At 35.4% G+C, this 17651-nt stretch overlaps 1 protein-coding gene across 2 annotated transcripts in view; it reads right to left on the bottom strand.

Moving 5' to 3' along the window:
- WDR25 (WD repeat domain 25) overlaps window positions 1-17651 on the bottom strand; it is a 63936-nt gene that overhangs the window by 18342 nt on the left and 27943 nt on the right. For both annotated transcript variants that reach the window (XM_050336083.1, XM_050336082.1), the window contains exons 3-4: window positions 10893-11040; window positions 1347-1477 (exon numbers count right to left, since the gene is read on the bottom strand). In XM_050336083.1, the coding sequence (XP_050192040.1) occupies window positions 1347-1477; window positions 10893-11040 (279 nt within the window). The remainder of the gene's footprint in view (window positions 1-1346; window positions 1478-10892; window positions 11041-17651) is intronic.

The following is a 17651-nucleotide window of genomic DNA, read 5'->3' on the forward strand; positions in this document are numbered from 1 at the left end:
TTTCAGGAACAGTTTCACCAACAAACCTTTCCAATACAGTCAAATCACCCTTTGTCAATCAGCCAACTCCCGTCTTGCATCACAGAGACGCATATATTTCTGTAGCAGGCACCCTCAGCAGAACATCAGGCTAAGGTGGGTGACAATATTTTGCAATCACAGCCTGGGATGTGTGTGCTGCTTTGCAGCCTCTGCCCAGGTTAAAAAGCACATGCTGTTCCATATCTGCTCCTGTCCACAAGGAAATCATAGAATCATAGAATCATAGAATAGATTGGGTTGGAAAAGACCTCCAAGATCATCAAGTCCAACCCCTGATCCAACTCTAATTACTATATCATGGCACTAAGGGCCATGTCCAATCTCTTTTTTAAAACTTCCAGGGATGGTGAATCCACCACCTCTCTGGGCAGGCCGTTCCAATGCCTGATCACCTGTTTTATGAATCTATATTTATGCAGGTGTGAATTACAATTAGGTTTGCCAGACATATCAATTGACACTTTGGTTGTGGTTGAGCTGAGGCACCATCAGAATTTAAAACCTGAAAGGAAAGAGCTGCTTTAGGAGACAAACACATTTATTGTCTTCATTATTTGGAATAAAATACTGTTTGATACCTTGTCTGGTGCCAAGGGAAAGCACTATTGATACGCTATCTTATCATCGTTTTCAGATCCCTTCTGCCATCCTCAAGAGCAAACAGATGGCTAACTACAATGAGTAGGTTCCACCCACATAGAAATTCAAAGGAAAACAAAGAACTACTCACTTTACGGTCACTGCTTCTCTTTGAACTGTTCCATGCACGAGGATGTCAATTTACCTTAGGCTTCCCCCTGGTAGAGTATAGCTCTGCTCTTACCTGAGCTCTGAAAGGCAGCTGGGAGCACATTGTTCTTCACAGTTCATAATAAAGTAAGAGCAGAGGCTATGCACAGCTCTGTGGCCCTTCATGAATGTAAAAAGTACTCCAGGCTTCTACGCACAAGGTACAGAAAAACACATCCTGACCCACACGCAACAGCTCGAAGAGCAAGTTACCTTTACTGCTTCCTAGAACACAACTGCCTTTCACAATCCTGAAGTGAGCTATTGGCTTTGTTTAATTCAAATAGATGTTTCTTATATTTACAGACAGAAAAAAATAGGATTTTTGTGTACAATGTTCCTCTTAGCACTAAAAAAACATTACAGAGGTTCACATCAACAAACAGGAACACAGTCAATGACAAATACAAAATACTTCAGAGTAAACATTACAGTACATCTAGCAGCTCAGTAAAACACAGCATACATAGCCTAGGAAACATTCTAAAATAGAAAAAAAAAAATATTTTCTTTACCTTAGAAGTCCTTATATCCCAAGCTTTAACTTCTGGGCTGAACCCTCCACAAAGGAAAATATTTGACTCTGTAGGGTGGAACTTGAGAGCACTGATCCTAAATTCTGTTTTGCTGCTAAATACCTGCTTCCCTAAAATAAAGTGAAAAGTGAAGATCAAAATTTGAGCAGAAAATTAAATATGCAACTTAGTTTGAAAAATATCAAGGTTGTCAAAGGTGAACATGCTTATATCACACATTTCAAGCTGGGGCTACTCTATGAGTACTACTCACATGAGACTGCTCTTGCTTATAGGCCTCTGCACCACTGACTGCTTCCTACCAAAAGGAGAGAACGAGTGGTTTCCCACACTAAGGAGAGGAGTTCCACCAAGGTTCCAGTCCAGTCAATAGGCAGGAATAAATCTACAAATCCAATGGCTGAATGTTTCCTTACAGAGATGCCAGAGTCTTCGTTTCAGTGAGACAAAAATAACTAGAAAAAACATTGTCTGTACAGAAATAGCACATCTCAATCTATATTACAACTCCTGAGTTGTTTACTTGTCTTTCTGTGAAGGTAGGAGTGAAACTTCATCATGAAAGTAGGAAATAATTTGCATACCATCATATGAAGGCTGTTCCCATGGATACACTGCTCCCAACATTTAATTGTGTTCACTGATCTCCACAGGATCCTGTGGTTGGTATCAATTGGATTGTTGACACTTTTGAAGGCAGCAGAATTCAGCTAGGTTATTTTATAGAACTTTTCCAGAGAAAATACTTTCAGCTAAAAACATTACTGACAGATGTAAATACTTACTCTGAGGTGTACAATACTGAAAATCATTCATATAGATTTTTTATGCTTATTTCATGATCTGGGGCCAATTCATTTTATTTCATCACCAGTTCCATTTTCTCCATCTGCAGAACTCATTTTACACACTCAAGAGGCTAAAACTTATCAAATGATTTATTTATTCAGTTTAAAGATAAGAAGAAAAAGATTTTACTTCATCCCATGCACTCACCAAGCTAGCAGGGGAAGGAAAATAGACTGTAGGGAGCGTAAGGAAGACATGAGTGTCATTGTACGTGAATATTGGTATTTGCAGGGGATTTTTGCCCTTTTAAAAATGATTCTCCACTGATTGCCCATGCAAGGTCTCAAGGGCCGCTTTGTCACTACTAAGTGAAACACTTAATTTAGTCCATAAGTTTCTTCTCCAAAATGAGAAAAAAAAAGTCATAAGGATGTCGGAGGTGGACCGACGGAATCCTACAGAGAATGGAGAGAGATGCAGAAAGGCTGCAAGGAAGCCTCAGAGGAAGAACAACTGCAACTGCAAGGGGTTGCCTAGAGACCCAGCTACAGGAAGCAGCCTCACAAACTTCTGTACAACTCCCCTGTTTGTACCCCAGACCCCTCCTTCCCTTCCTCCGTAACTCCTAACTCTCCCTAGATGGCTGGACATATTCCCTGCGGCCAATCCCTCCATTTTCCCTTATCACTGACCCTTAGGATTTGATTTTCCTAGCAAGAATCCCTCCTTTGTTCCAGGCTCTTCTATGCTCCCCTGTATATAAACTGACATCTTGTTTTAATAAACACCATTTTGTGGGTCACTCTGTGTGGCTGTCTCCTATACAAAGTGTGCCCTAGGGTCTTTTGCGGGGACAACCCCCCCTCGCGATATAAGGGCAGCAGAGGTTCTCTCAACAAGTCATATCTAACAGTGACCATCTCTCTCCATGGGAGTTTTCAGTTCCCCAACAGCTACAGGGGGAGAAAAAGACGCCAAGGGGAAAGAAGAAAGTATTAAAATCATCAGTTATAGAAACAACAAGATATTGCTCTCATGTACAACACTATCAGGTGTCATTTGAGAGGGCTTTAGAAAAGCCACTCTCACCCACAGCACTTAAGAAAATACTGAATTTCCCCACGGAGGCTCACTAGTCAGTTTAACAGCATTTTGCTCCCAAAGGAATTTGGTTCCTGCTTGTTCCCAGCTTAATAAAAACTCCAGGAGTATAATCAACAAGTTTTCAATGGGACTACAGCCAGAAATTAGCATAAATGCAGCCTACCTGTACTAATCCTGTCACACAACTTAATAAATGATTATTTAATAAAAAATGATCACTGTTCCCCACAAAGTGTGTTGTCCAAACGGCATTAGACATACAGATAAGTGATCCAGTAGAACTCACCATTAAACCTTTTGACAAACACTGCCTTTACTTTGTTTTTACCTACACAAGACTTCTGAAAACTGCTTTTTCTATAATGTGTACTCATGTTCTCCAGCCTAAGACACAAGGAAGTCAACCAAAAAGATGTGCATTAAATTCAAGATGCATTTCATCTACTAACTACAAGATGTTACCTTTTCCACAGAAAGACTGATTTAACATCATTTGTTATTAATTACTCAATTTTATCTCCAGCTGTTTCCAAATAATTCAATCATTCGCCTGATATTTTCTCCAGAAACTAAAATGCTCCAATTCCCTACTCTGTCTCCCCCTGTTTAAAAGAGAAATGGGCACTGTATTTGCCCTTTTCTTGTCTTTTAGAGGCTGTTATTTATCCTAAAGCTCTAAGCGATAGTCACTAATATAATTAAAACATAACAACCCCAGTGTTATGAATTCTACATTACAGTGTAATAATAAATAAAATAAATGAAAACTATTAGAATCTTACTCACTCCTACACTCTTTATCTCCTTCTTTTTCCTATTTTAAGCTGCTACCTTACCACTTAATGCAGATATTAACCATTAATCTTACAAAGTCAGGCTCTCCAATTAATACTTTGAAATACAACTCACTCTCTTGTCCTCTCACTCCCCAAAAGTGAAATTTAATCAAATATCTCTTTTTGGAAACTGAGTACAGTGTTCTAAAGAGTTTGGCATTATTAGATGTATACATTATTTTCATTTTATTGCCATGTCACAGAAAAGAAGCAAGACTAGAATGTAAATGAAGCTGAGCAGCAGCAAACATACTCAAAAGGGGAGGATCACAATGTTACAGAAAGGAAAACCCTCCTATTGCCAGATTTAAAATTTATGCACGATACACTTCCAGAACTTCAGAAATTTAGGAAAAATGTCCATCTGAGAGATGGAACAGATCAATGCAGAAGATGAGATGGAGCAAATTAGCTCATTCAATTCAGTAATTTAAAAGAATAAGTTCAACTCCTAGCCTTTTTCTGTAGAAATTTTATTTAGTGTGTTATAGTACTATGAGCAGAATTTGCTGCTTTCCCTGCTATGAAGGAACTATCCCCACAGCTAGGAAATCCAGCTTCAGCACTTGCTAGAGATCCTCCTCCAGCTTTCTGAAAATCATTATTTACAGTTACTTTTTTTTTTTTTTACAATTATTCAGTTTATTAACATTAAACATTCAACTTTGGTGGGCCTTATTTTACATACTGCAAAAGATAGCCTTTGAGCAGAAGACTCCCTTATCCACAACAGAATACAAAAGGTGTAATTCAGCAAGGTTGTATATACCCTTATTGTGTATATATTTATCACATTTTAGTTCCTATAGGCAGCATTACAAAGATTCAACCAACTCATAGTCTAGAAAATTACATCTTCTGAAAACCTCTTTGGCTAACTGAAGGAAAATCCATACCACATATCATTTTCTTGTATGAGAGTCTGTTATTCCAAAGCAAAAAGTAAATTTTCCTCTCAATCTTTAATTTTCACAATTTCAGTAACAATATATATTATATTTTTGCAGTGTGTTTTACAGTCTTTAAAGGCTTTAATTCAATTCTTCATGCATTACAGGCTCACCGCTCACATACACAGGATGGAAAAATACCTTAAATATACGCTGAATGCATGTTTCTGCTTCTTTATGTAGCAGCCTACTGTGAAAGTGCTCAACTATGAAATCAGATGTTTTAAAGGCTATTTAACATTGTGAATTTTTCACAGAACATCAGCACAGTTACCAGCACAGGATGCTTCTGTAACTGTGTTTAGTGGTCCTCAGCTTCACATACCTCCCTGCATAACCAAAAATCATTTACTTCCTTACTCTATCTGGTGAAAAAAAGTGAAGTGTGAGATTTACAAGGACACAAGAACAATCTTGCTAAACAGAACAGATTTCCCTACTGTGTTTACAAAAAGACATAAGACAATATAAAAAAAATTTCATTACAGTGACAATCTCTCTCATGCACAATAGTAATAAAAAACATTAGTTTGATCAGATATAATTTGTTCCTAACAAATCAGTGTTGGCTGTTACATCTCCATTTAGTATCTTGGTGTGCTCATAAATGGCCTTATTATTTTTTCAAGAACCAAAGTTATATTAACTACACGTTTTTCCTAATTTTTCCCCTACATATTCACAAGTTCACAGCATGCAAAGATGCTTGAAATAATAATTCATTTTATCTTTTAATTTTTAAAATGCCCCCAAAATAAATCGTTTTCTCTCTTCTTTTTGCAAAGCCTTTACATCAATAAGTATAAAAAGCAAAATGCTGTTACTTCCTAGCTGGAGAGTGACATCTAAACTATATTCAACATATTCCACAAAACTGCTGAATCTTGGGGGAAACCTTGGACCTCATATCAAGTGTGTCTCCATGCACTCAAAAGAAAAAAAAAATAAAACAAGCAAACAGAAAAATATCAATCAACTGGGCTTTTTTCTAAGGTATCACATAAAACCTTACTGCATTTTAAAACATACTATCTAAATAGTATTGGGAGAGAATGGGAGGAACAGAAGAAAGTCAGAGCTCTCCTAAGATGTTTAGGTATGAGAACTAAAACTCCTACGTGAACAAATACAATTACATTAACAATAATAATGTTATATCTATAGGACTACCAAATTAGAATAGAAAAAAATACATAGAAGATGAAATTAGAACCACCCTCTTGGAGGTACAAAATGTTCCATTAAGAAACTCTCTCTCCCATTTTAACTCTGTGGAAATGATAGTTGAAATCAAGCTCAGTCCATGAACTAAAATACAACTGCAGCATTTGGTAACATAGGAAATGTGCCAAAATTTCTTGGAACATTCTCTCTGTCATAATATTAAAGAAATGAAAAGTATCTACAATATGCAAATAGTAACAACCCAGCCAATGTTCTGCCTATGCTATTATACCAATTCATTTGTGACTAATGAAAAATCCACTGATGAATAAAACATATATTCCAAAAATAAAATAGTTATAAATAAATTTTAAAAATACAATTACCCTTCTAAAGTTGGTAGAGCATCTCCATTACATCTGGATGTAACAGAAGGTAGATGTCAAATGTACTTGACCTAGAATTGTTTTAAAAGCAATTTTTTTCAGTACTCTCTGAATATAACTATTTACTACTCTGTAAATAACAAAGTGTCTGGACTATCAGTAGTAGAAAATGACTGTAAGTGTGTGTGGTGTTATTAGAGATGAACAAAACTAGGGAGTCTGAGATTGCTGCATTATTATCACATTTGTGAAACCATTCAAAAGGCTTTATTTTTATAAAGAAATAATGTGTATAAAATAGAACAATAAAAAAAATATTAACTAGTACCAGGCAGCACATCTGCAGATTTTGGATCTACCAATATTTACAAAGCTCCATATTGCAGTACTCAACTTGCCTCATGCAAAGTGCAACCACAGAACCACTCGTGTGAAAGACTCATGAATAACCTTGAGTTCCTTAAAGATTTTATGAATATTTTGGATTAGACCCATAACTCTGAATGTGCACAACCATATGAAGAAAAACCATATTTGTGGAGAGTCTTAGCTTGACATCCTGGTGTTAGGACCATTGCAGATAATAAAGGGCAATCTACAAAAATCGAGCTTAAAAAAAGGCTTGCACAACATCTATTTTCAACCCAACCAGGACAAGAGAACTCATTGTAAGTCATCAACTTGAACTCTTCTCTCTCCCTGTTCTTCTTCATCATATCATGCAGGTTGGACTCATCTAGTTCAAATCTGTACTCAAATTAGGTCCAGCTGCAGCAGGCTACTTATGGGTCTGTCCACTGAAGTGCACAGCTTCTTTAAACAGCCTGGTGTAGTGTTTGATGACCCTTGAGTTGAGGCAACAAGTTTCCATGTTTCTGTATTTGTCCTTTGCCTCTTTTCCTTTCATTGCACATCTCTGAGAAGAGCCTTGGCATCGTTTCCTCTGCGTTCCAGGTAAATACTCCCTAACTTGGCCTGGAATGAAGTTGACGTTCTTTGCTGCAAGGGAACTCTGCTGATTCATATTCAGCATCTACAACTCCCAGATATTTTTCTGCAAAGCTGCTTTCTAGCCAGTTTAGCACTAGCCTCTTCTGTTGCACAGGATTACTCCATTCCAGATGCAGGACTTTGTATTTGTCCTTGCTGAACTTCATGAGATTCCTATCAGCCCATTGTTTTTTGCTTGCCACATCTTAGATATTCTTATACATAAGAATTTTCATTAAATACACATGACAAGGGTAAGATGTCTGATGGTGTAAAACTGCAGGATAAGATTTCAGGATATGTTTTCTATCCTTACATCAGGAATTCTACGCCAATAACAAAAATTATGTTTCCTGATTAATAGGATTTCCGTGTTTGCTTCTATTCGGATGTTGTTCAGATCATAAAGATTAAAAAAATCACTCCAGAAAATGAAATATATTAGGACAAGGGATACCCAAACTAACCTTCGAAACAAAATTTCCTGGAGAATTTTTCCAGCACTGTTTGTTAAAACTATGCTGGTACATTCCTCTGAGGAATGTCATAACTAGCTGTCATCAGACCCGTAACAATTAGCCAGACAACATTTCTGATTTAATAGGGCAGAAATTATGTTCCTAGCAGAAAACCAACAGAAAATTACCAAAAAAAAAAAAACCAAAAAAAAAACCAAACAACAAAAAAACACCAAAAAACACACCTGAGCAGCTCAGTACCATGCATGTACTAAGCTGTATTTTGCAACCTTTCCTAAGCTTTTAAAATAATTCTCTTCAGACCATTAGGTTTCTTTTAGTGAAGGACATGTAGCAATTTTTATAACACAGATGTAATATATAAAATTTGTACTGAAAACAAAGATAAGAAAGATTACATTTTAGCAAACAACACAGGAAAAGTGTTGAACCGGAACAAAATATACAAGATACAAGAGCATAGAGCCTTAAGGAAAGCATTATTATTTATAAAATCCCATTGGTGTGCATTTACTGCATTTAAACATGCTGCTAGTTAGTTCAGACTAGCAATGGAAAGTAATTAAGACTGAAGTCCAAAAAGGTATCTGAAAATCCTCTGTGAAAGAGCAGTTCTAACATCTATCTGAAGTTAATCAAAGAAGAAATCATCTCAACACTGATGAAGAGTGAGGAAGAATGAATGATTCAGTGAACTAATGTAAATCAAAATCTTATAGCTGCTTTAGTGGTTTTCAAATGGAAATGAGGCTTTTTATATCAAATTGATTTGAATTCCAGAGGCAAACTGCTCACCCTGTTTCTCTGAAAGGAACTGACTGAAATGTATGAAAAGAAGAGTAACTTTACAACAGGGAAGGAACTCAGAAATTGCCTTGCATGCGTAGGAAATCAGACTAAAATTCTGATCGCTCATATTACACTTTTCCAAATGAAGTGAGTACCTCTGAAAGACAGGTCCAAACATCAACATGACAATTGCAGTTCAGACAATATACAAGGGCTTCTGTGTTCTTTATATAAGGCAATAATGAATATCGGGTATTTCCAAGGATATAAGCTTTCATTTTACACATATAATTTATTTAAGTAGCTAGAAACATTACATAACTCACCCATCAATAAGGAAAGAACCATTTATAAACTTATCTGCTTTGAAACTTAGTAAATATGTCTTGTTACTGCTGTCATTTCCTAGAGCAGTGTCAATGAACTACTACAATCAACTTAATCCAGACTACTATCCCATTACTGAATAGTTAAGTCAAAGAGATGTTAGAAATTAAAGTATATGATTTAAATTACGTATCTTTGGAATTTGTGCAATGATTTAATGAAATGAGATTTTTCCCGCAGTAGTCCCTTCAAATGAGTCAGACACATAAAATCTATAGTACTACTATAAATCCCATTCAAAAGACAAGTATTCTGTTTAGAATTTGTAAGCATTACACACAAAAGTAAATTCACTTGGATTATTAAATTAATATGTGAGATAAGAAAGGTTGCTGTATTAAGACTGAAAACAAAAAAAGACAAGAAGTCTAACAAATTAATGACTTGATATATTAACCTCATGTACTACTACATCAGATATATAAAGCTTTTTTCCCCCCTTAAAAAACCTGAATATTCTCAGAACATCAGTATTTCATAACATATTTTACATTCCCACACTACAACAGCTCCCTTTCAGCCATCATTGAATTTAAATACTTCTGGTACAAAAATTGTTGAGAAAAACAAACTCTTAGAGCAAGGAAAAGAATCTTCTTCTCATGTAAACAATATTCACAAACTTCCTTGGCCACTTTCCCAGTTCATCTGAATAGGATTTCTGCTCTCCAGATATTCAAATACAATGTGGTCCTTGCTTTTATGTAAGAGAAAATCCTCTTAGACAAAAACTGCTGGTAATGTTTGTAAGAATTTTTACTGTAGTCTTACAAGAAATACTGCACCTTTGCAGGAGTTAAACACTTTAAAATAAACTAGGTGAAAAAGATAAAATTCCATCTCTTCTCTTGACAGAGTCCTATTTTGGACCTACTTCATTTACACACACACACAGAGATGTCCTATTATGCACAGCCCTGGTGAACACTGCTGTATGAATGCTGGTAACATACATAAAGGAGAGAAGAGATAAAACTGACAGAAGCACTTCAGTTTGTGAAGGGAAGAGAAGAGACAGCATTCAGGAAATTAGTTGTTAAGGTTAAAACAATCAAATCCCAAATCAAATCCACAAATGCATCAAAGCAACCCAAGTTCAGTCTTAAGGTTTCATACCAGAATTTAAGTTTCTAGTTCAGAAGTCTGTTCAGGGGAAAAAAAAAAAAAAAAACCAAAACCCACAGAAAAACAAACAAAACAAAACAAACCACAAACAAACAAATAAAAACAAACCACCCAATTAACTTTAGGCACAAACTTAAAACCAACCCAACTGAGAATGAGATACAAGCCTATGCTTCAATTAACCATATGTATAAATTTTACTGAAGGCAGCTTTAAGAGGCTCTTCAAACACTTTAACAAATGACCATGACTGAGCATGAAAAATACACATTTCATTCTATTCAGCTGTGTAGTATCTGACCATAGAAATTACATGTGATCATGAAGTTAAAGATATTCCAATTTTCTCAAATTTCGCCAACTACTCTTAGTTGCCAGGATATATTTTTTAAAGTAAGGGCATGTTTCAGGGACTCTAACGTACAGATTTTATATATATTTTATAAGAAAGAATAAGGCTAACAAGATCCCAAGTTATCTGGGCACAATAAAGAAAGGGCTATAATGTACCCTTCATGACCTTTACCTGTTTCTACATCTGTTAAATGCAGTGTGGAATCAAAGCCCCCACTGAGGATCCTTCTCCCACAAGACGACCACCGGGCAGCTCGAACAGCACAGGAGTGACAGGAGTATGTTTTTAAACAGCAGCCTGTATCTACAGCATCCCACACCTTAAAAAGAAGGATAAGGACAGCTTTATAAAGAATCACAGTATTTTTTTCAGTGTACTGATAAGTAGCTAGAGCAAATCATTGCGGTTGAGAAAGCTTTGCATTCTGGAGTCGTAGCAGCTAAGCTGAAAAGATTGTTAGAAATAATTGCATGGTTGATTAGAATTAGGGTATCTTATTAACAAGGCACATATCAGCAATACATTTTTATAACTTTTGTTGTTTCTTAAAACGTCTACATTGCCGTCAATGGCAATTCATGTTATACTTTCTCACTCATAATGCTGTCTTATCTCTATACAAATATGTATCCAAATACATTTTACCTTTAAATCATTTTTCTTCAAAATTTTTGTCTCTATCGTATCTTGCTTTCCATCAAGTAAGAGGAATCCTGGCAGATTACAGCATTCACATCTGCCTGTACATAGGTTTTTAGCACATTTCTCACTGGGTTTGTAATTTTAAGTGGAATTTTATCTTAACTTCGCTGAGGAAGCAGATAAGAATATTATCACACAGCCACATGAGATTTTTAAGGATGGGTCTGAGTCCTCTCATTTTTCAGTCTCTTCTGGACACAATTAGGCTGATGCTGAGCAGTTCTGAAAATCCTGTTCTACTAGTTATCCAATGTTTTTAAATATATAACAAGTAGCACCTTCAGAACATATATCATCCTGCTCATATTTCAAAAGGGCACTTGTTTCCACGTCACATATTTTAGAAAATACAACTACTTTGAATTTAGTTACCAAATATAGTTGACAAAAATTAAAAGCACATCCTTTTCCTAGTTTTATTTTTAAGTTTAAAGATAAAATAAGAAGTGTAGCAACAAAGGACCCATATAAAGATCCAGTATGATCACTTCTGTGACAGAAGACTAAATATCAGAGCTATTTTCCTATGAATATTGTTCTTCAGTAAAAGCTAGCTTATGAAATACCTTATGACTGTACAATACAATACCTGTTGAGCTGAATAATAAAACAGATAGCAAATGCTATAACCATACCTGTAAATCCTACAATTTCATTACTTTTAATATTAGTAGTACAAATAAATCAACACTTTGACACTGCTATATGATAATTTTATTGCCGTTTCTGTAAACCCAAGGCAGTTTATTGCTTAAAGTCACTATTTTACTTCATGATAGTTCTCTTTGCAATTAGTCATTTTCATCCTGCAAAAACATGCAGAATGAAAACATTGCCTATAAGCTTGGAAGGTTACTTTGAATTTTGGCAATTCTAATCAATTTCTCCATTCTGTGATTGTTTACATAATGCCAGGAACAGAATAGGCAACTAACAAAATATCAACAAATTACTTTTTTTTTTTAAATTGAGATAAAATTCAACCTTTGTGTATTTTAACACAAATGCAATGAAGTTAGTACTGAAAATACAACTAACTGCATGTTTGTGCATTTTAAAGGATGTTCAACACAAAAATAACTTGGTAAATCAGAAAACCTGAGTAGATTTTTGCTTTCTTGTGGAAATAGCACGACTCACAATACAGGAGAATGTAAAGAGGGAGAAAAGAGCAACACTTCGGGTAATGCATTTTTATCTTCAATTATATTTTCTTCTTACTGGACAAAAAGGACCTGCTGACAGTATCATTATTATATGATGCATACTCAGAAGAAAACATTCCATTACAGAAGATCCTTTGATGAAATAATTTTCTATCACGAAGCGCAGTTCTGCAATGCAAAGCAACCAATTATCATTAATTACTTGAATAGCCAGTTAAGACTGGAATCATGATGCCCATACCCTTAGTATTCTACTCTATCCACAAGAAAAGAAATCAAGATACTTTTAATATTAAACTGCTTTTGAAAGTAAGTTTCTCTGTTTTAATGAGTTTTGATGATTGTTTCAAGTTTCACAGTATTAAAAAAGGGTTAATTGTGTCTTAGAGGGTTTTTATAAGGAAGCTAATGAATGAATCTAGATGAAAGGAAAATAGGTGGTACATGCTTCAGATATTTTCTGTCATGTTTTAGTGATTAAGTATGAAAACTCAATTTTCCCAAGAAGGGTAAAATAAAGCAAGTTCAACAGCACTTCTAAGTTCCTGCTTCATTAAAACAAGCTGTATAAATGGAAAAACCACACCCCTGGAAAAGCTCATTTCCCCCCATTACGTGAGATCGAACAAGTGATCCACTCTTGTGGATCCACTGACCACTCACAAGGGACAACTTACGAAATACCACATTTCTCCCCACCATTTTGCTTTCCATCAGCTCTTTTTTGCCCAGGTAATTGTGGTGTTGCAATGCTTTCTGGAATTAGAGTCACACAGATAAGGTAGTCTTAACTGAGGAAATTCACTTAGTTTACTGCCAATTAACGTAAACTTTATAAATATTATAAACAGTAACCAGACCATCCTTTCTCCTTATAAGAATCCCCCAAAACAATGAAATATGCAGCTATTATTAGAAAAATTATACATATTACCATATTACCTCCCCTAAATCTGCAATTATTAACTAATTAATTATCCAATATTTGAAAGAAATAAACAGTCAAGACTCAAAGCTTTGAAATTAGATAGCTATTTTCAAAGATTTTCTTCAATGTTTCTCTGGCATTAAGGTATCATGAAAGCTTTAATTGCGTTTTTTTCCAATTTTATTAAAATTGGCTTTAATTTGTCAAACTGGTTCATATTTCACTACTAGTTCTTACTCTTTTGTACTTCACTGTTTATAACACTGAATTTCCATTTCTTCTCCATCAACTGCTTTCATTTCATTTCCTCCCCTATTATATAAAGTATGGTGATTACATAGTTATCTGCTAGGATTAATATATGGGGCCAAAATGGTAGGTACAAACAGCCAAGTGACAAAATTATACTAGAGATTTCTTTGCAGAAGCAATTTTCTTTTTACTTGCTCTGAGGCACATTGTAATTCAATTGCTCTTTCACGTTCTCCATAGTATTTGGAAATAAAGGCTTTGGGAGTTGCTTGCTTTCCTGTATAGATTAGAAATGTTATGAAAATACTGTAACCTCTATTTTAGGTAACACAACCAGACCTCCTCACCTTTGTGATCAAAAGTTCACAAATCACATAAGCAGCTACACAATATAAGAGATGAGATTTATTATAGATTATATGTTTTCAGGTCCTATTTTCTCACTGAAAGCTTTGAGGAAAACAACCTTTTAAAATAAAGTAGTGTGGGTTGAAGATAATAAAAACTCTCTTGGTAAGAGTAAGCCACAGAAGGAAGCATGAGAAGATAAGCACTTGATACTCAAGTAAACAGCAGTCACACAAGAAGGTTCCGAGCTCATAAGACACAAAAGAAAGGCTTTTATCTTACTGACCATCCAAACTAGGAATTCATTCCTCGAAAAAAAGGAACAGTAACATAAGCAGAGCAACTAAAGTAATAGGAGAACTCACCAAGCATAGGAAGCCTGATAAAATAGGAACTGAGCACATCTCTTTCATTGCCATTCTGCAATTATCTATAATGCACTTGCCTTCAAGCAAATTAGATTGCAGAAGAGAAAATCTAGCAGCCTGACTTTTAGAAAGAGAAAGGTGCATCTATTCAAACAGGCAGTCACTAATTGCACGCTGAACTCGAGAACAATGATTCAATTGTGATAAATTAGAGGTTGGAAGCAAGTATGAGGAATTAAGCTGTATGGTTTTGAATTTGCATGCAAAAAGGAGCTACAGCAGAGCCAGTCAAGAATACTAAACAAGAAATTAATTTCTGGAGCATGTGTAATGAAATTAAAAACTTTTTAGTGGATGGATTGAAGTTAATTTCAACATAACATCCATACTAAAAGAACTCTTCCCCTTCAATTTAGCCAGGTTGTACCATTCTTCAGTAGTTACCAAATTCCTCTGTCAATGGCTCCTAATGAACAACACTAAGAAATAATTTCAAACTTCTCAACTAATATAAATAAAAATATGGCATTTAAGAAACAGCTCTGTTCAAGGATGATGTGGGATAGTACTGATAGTACAGAAAGTATAAAGAATTACTACGTTTTGACTAGAACAGATTATGTTCCCTTCCAAAGTACACTCGGGTTGCTCCACAGACTTCTGAAGAGACATGAGCTTCTCCTTTCCATTTTTGGAACATTGCTCCCTGATGTGTCTCAAGAAGACAAAACTGATTTTGTTTTTCTACCTTGTTTTTTAACTGCAGAACTGAAATAATGTCTGAAAGTTGAACATGCCATATCTGCTAACATGCATAATTCAAGAGAATGGTACTCCATGAACCATATTGCTTTTCTGATCTCATCAGTATCTAAATACTGTGATTTCTAAGAAATGCAGGAGAGAAGGAAGTCCCACACTATTTATAGAAAATCATGTATTTTCAAGTTTTCAAAGCAGGCTCAGAACTGTACTTTAAAAGGTTCTTTGAAAATCAGTGGGCCAGAGGGCAGAAATAGTCTCATGGAAAAATTATAAAAAGATACCTTCTGCTGCTACTGCTTCTTCAGATTCCCCACTTGGATGAGGTGCAGCTTTGGGCAGAATTGCAGGAGCTAAAAGTGCCCTTTGGATATCTCTAACCAACAGCAATAAGGATAAGGAGTCACTCACATAAGCAGGTACATTCTTTTGTTCATAAAACTGACGCAAGAGAATGCCAGGAAGAAAAGCAATAAATAACCAAGCATGAGATTTGGTAGGTGTGCCTAAGTCTCTCCAGCCACTGTGTGACTGAATAAAAAAAATCTGATCTCGATAAAAGGTAGCCCTTATTTTGTAGGGGAAGCCTAGCCATGATGATGCAGGAAGAAGGATTTTAAGTTATAATTGTAGCAGCATACTACTAACCAAGTCAGCGCTACTACTAGAAAGTACTCAGTGGTACAGAACCTGATTTGCAAACATGTTAACAAGCCTTAATCCTGGTGAATCCAGCAAAGGTTGAGTTAAGTACAAGCACTACATTAGCTTCATGCCAACCATTCCTATGAAATACATTTCCAGTTATTTGGTTTATTTTAATCTTTCCTCCCACAGAAACTCAGCAGCCCTTTCCACAAGGAAACCTCCATAATTGTTAATTGTAAAGCTTCATTTGGGTGGTTTTGCCATTAACAGGAAAATAAAAATCTAATCAAAAGTGTACTTGGAGCTGCCAGCATCCCATAAAATGATTTTAAGAAAACACTAATAGACCAAGATAAAACATTGACATTTTCAGCTGGCAAAGGGAGAGAGAAGTGAAGTAAAATAGAATTCCCTAAAAAGAAAACAGAAACCCCACACCACTGTGACAAGAGCTATCCATCTGATTAAATACAATAAAGGAATGTTCTTGGTAAAGCTTTAACAACAAGAGCTACTACATTTCAGCTAAGTAGGTTTGTTGGCAAACAGACCTAATGGTTCCTTCCTTCAAAAGTTAACTTGTAGCACAAGGAAAATCTAATCAGCCAAGGAAAACTGAAAACATAAATAATTTTAGAGTATACAAATTGGCTGGGGTTTTGCTAATATAAATAATTAACGTTGCCTCCGTGGAAACCTTTCAAGTCAAAACTGGCAAACAGAACTCCTAAGAATTAAATTATATTTTTAAAAGGGTAACAGTAAAAGACTGAACAGGACTGATAAATATTTGATAGACATTTCCATTAGAGAAGTTGTGAATTATATGTTCCCATTGTATCAAAAGTGTCCTCAGGACATACTAATCTCATCTACGAAAACTCTTTTTCCATCTACTTGATTCATAACTGGATAAAGTAAAGAAAACATGGACACTAGTGAATTCATATTTCTTGGATGTCACAGACAAGATGAATAGCTGGGACAAGATCTCATTTCTATTTGGTGGTTTCAATACTCTTTCCCTGTTAATTATATGCAGTTTCTGGACAAACAAGCCCAATCCTCCACCATTTCACAACCCTCTCAGAGGGAGGCCTTCATGTTTAGGTGTTGGATAGCACATACACACGGTGTCCAGATGAAATGATACTGAACACTGACAAGTAACACATGCCTAGATGCTGCAATGTGAACTGTGAGAATACTAATAGCATAATTATTCAGAAATAAGCCCTGCTTTGCTTATAAACTGAAGCTAAAGATTAGAATTTGTTTATAAAGGATGTTTACCTAAAATTAACATCTCTATGATAAGAACTGAAATACTGTCAAAGTATGAACTAGTTCAGGGTGAAATCTTGGCCTGCCACATCATTTACAGGAAAACATAGTTAAAAGTTTCAAATTACTCATTAGCAGTTCTATCTGGGTACTATCATGAGACAGCAACTCATTGTAAAATTTTCTTTTTATTATGGGAAATTTGGAGCTGACTTTGTTGAGCTGTGTGCCAGGTTTATAGTGAACTATTTCCATTCAACACCTGGGCTTCACAAAAATAACAAAGCTGAACTGGCAGTTTCTTTCAGGCTATTTGCACAGAACATAAGCAGTGGATATGCAATAATCTATTTCTTCATGACATCAGGCTTCTGAGTCACACATACATGTGAAATAAAGAGTATATCTTCAATATACACATTATTGTTATTACACAATGCAGAAAAATTTTACAGAAGTCAGTTATTACCAT

The sequence above is a fragment of the Myiozetetes cayanensis genome, unplaced genomic scaffold (genome assembly GCF_022539395.1).
Source record: "Myiozetetes cayanensis isolate MyiCay16 unplaced genomic scaffold, myiCay2020 scf6-25, whole genome shotgun sequence".
NCBI classification, from domain to species: Eukaryota; Metazoa; Chordata; class Aves; order Passeriformes; family Tyrannidae; genus Myiozetetes; species Myiozetetes cayanensis.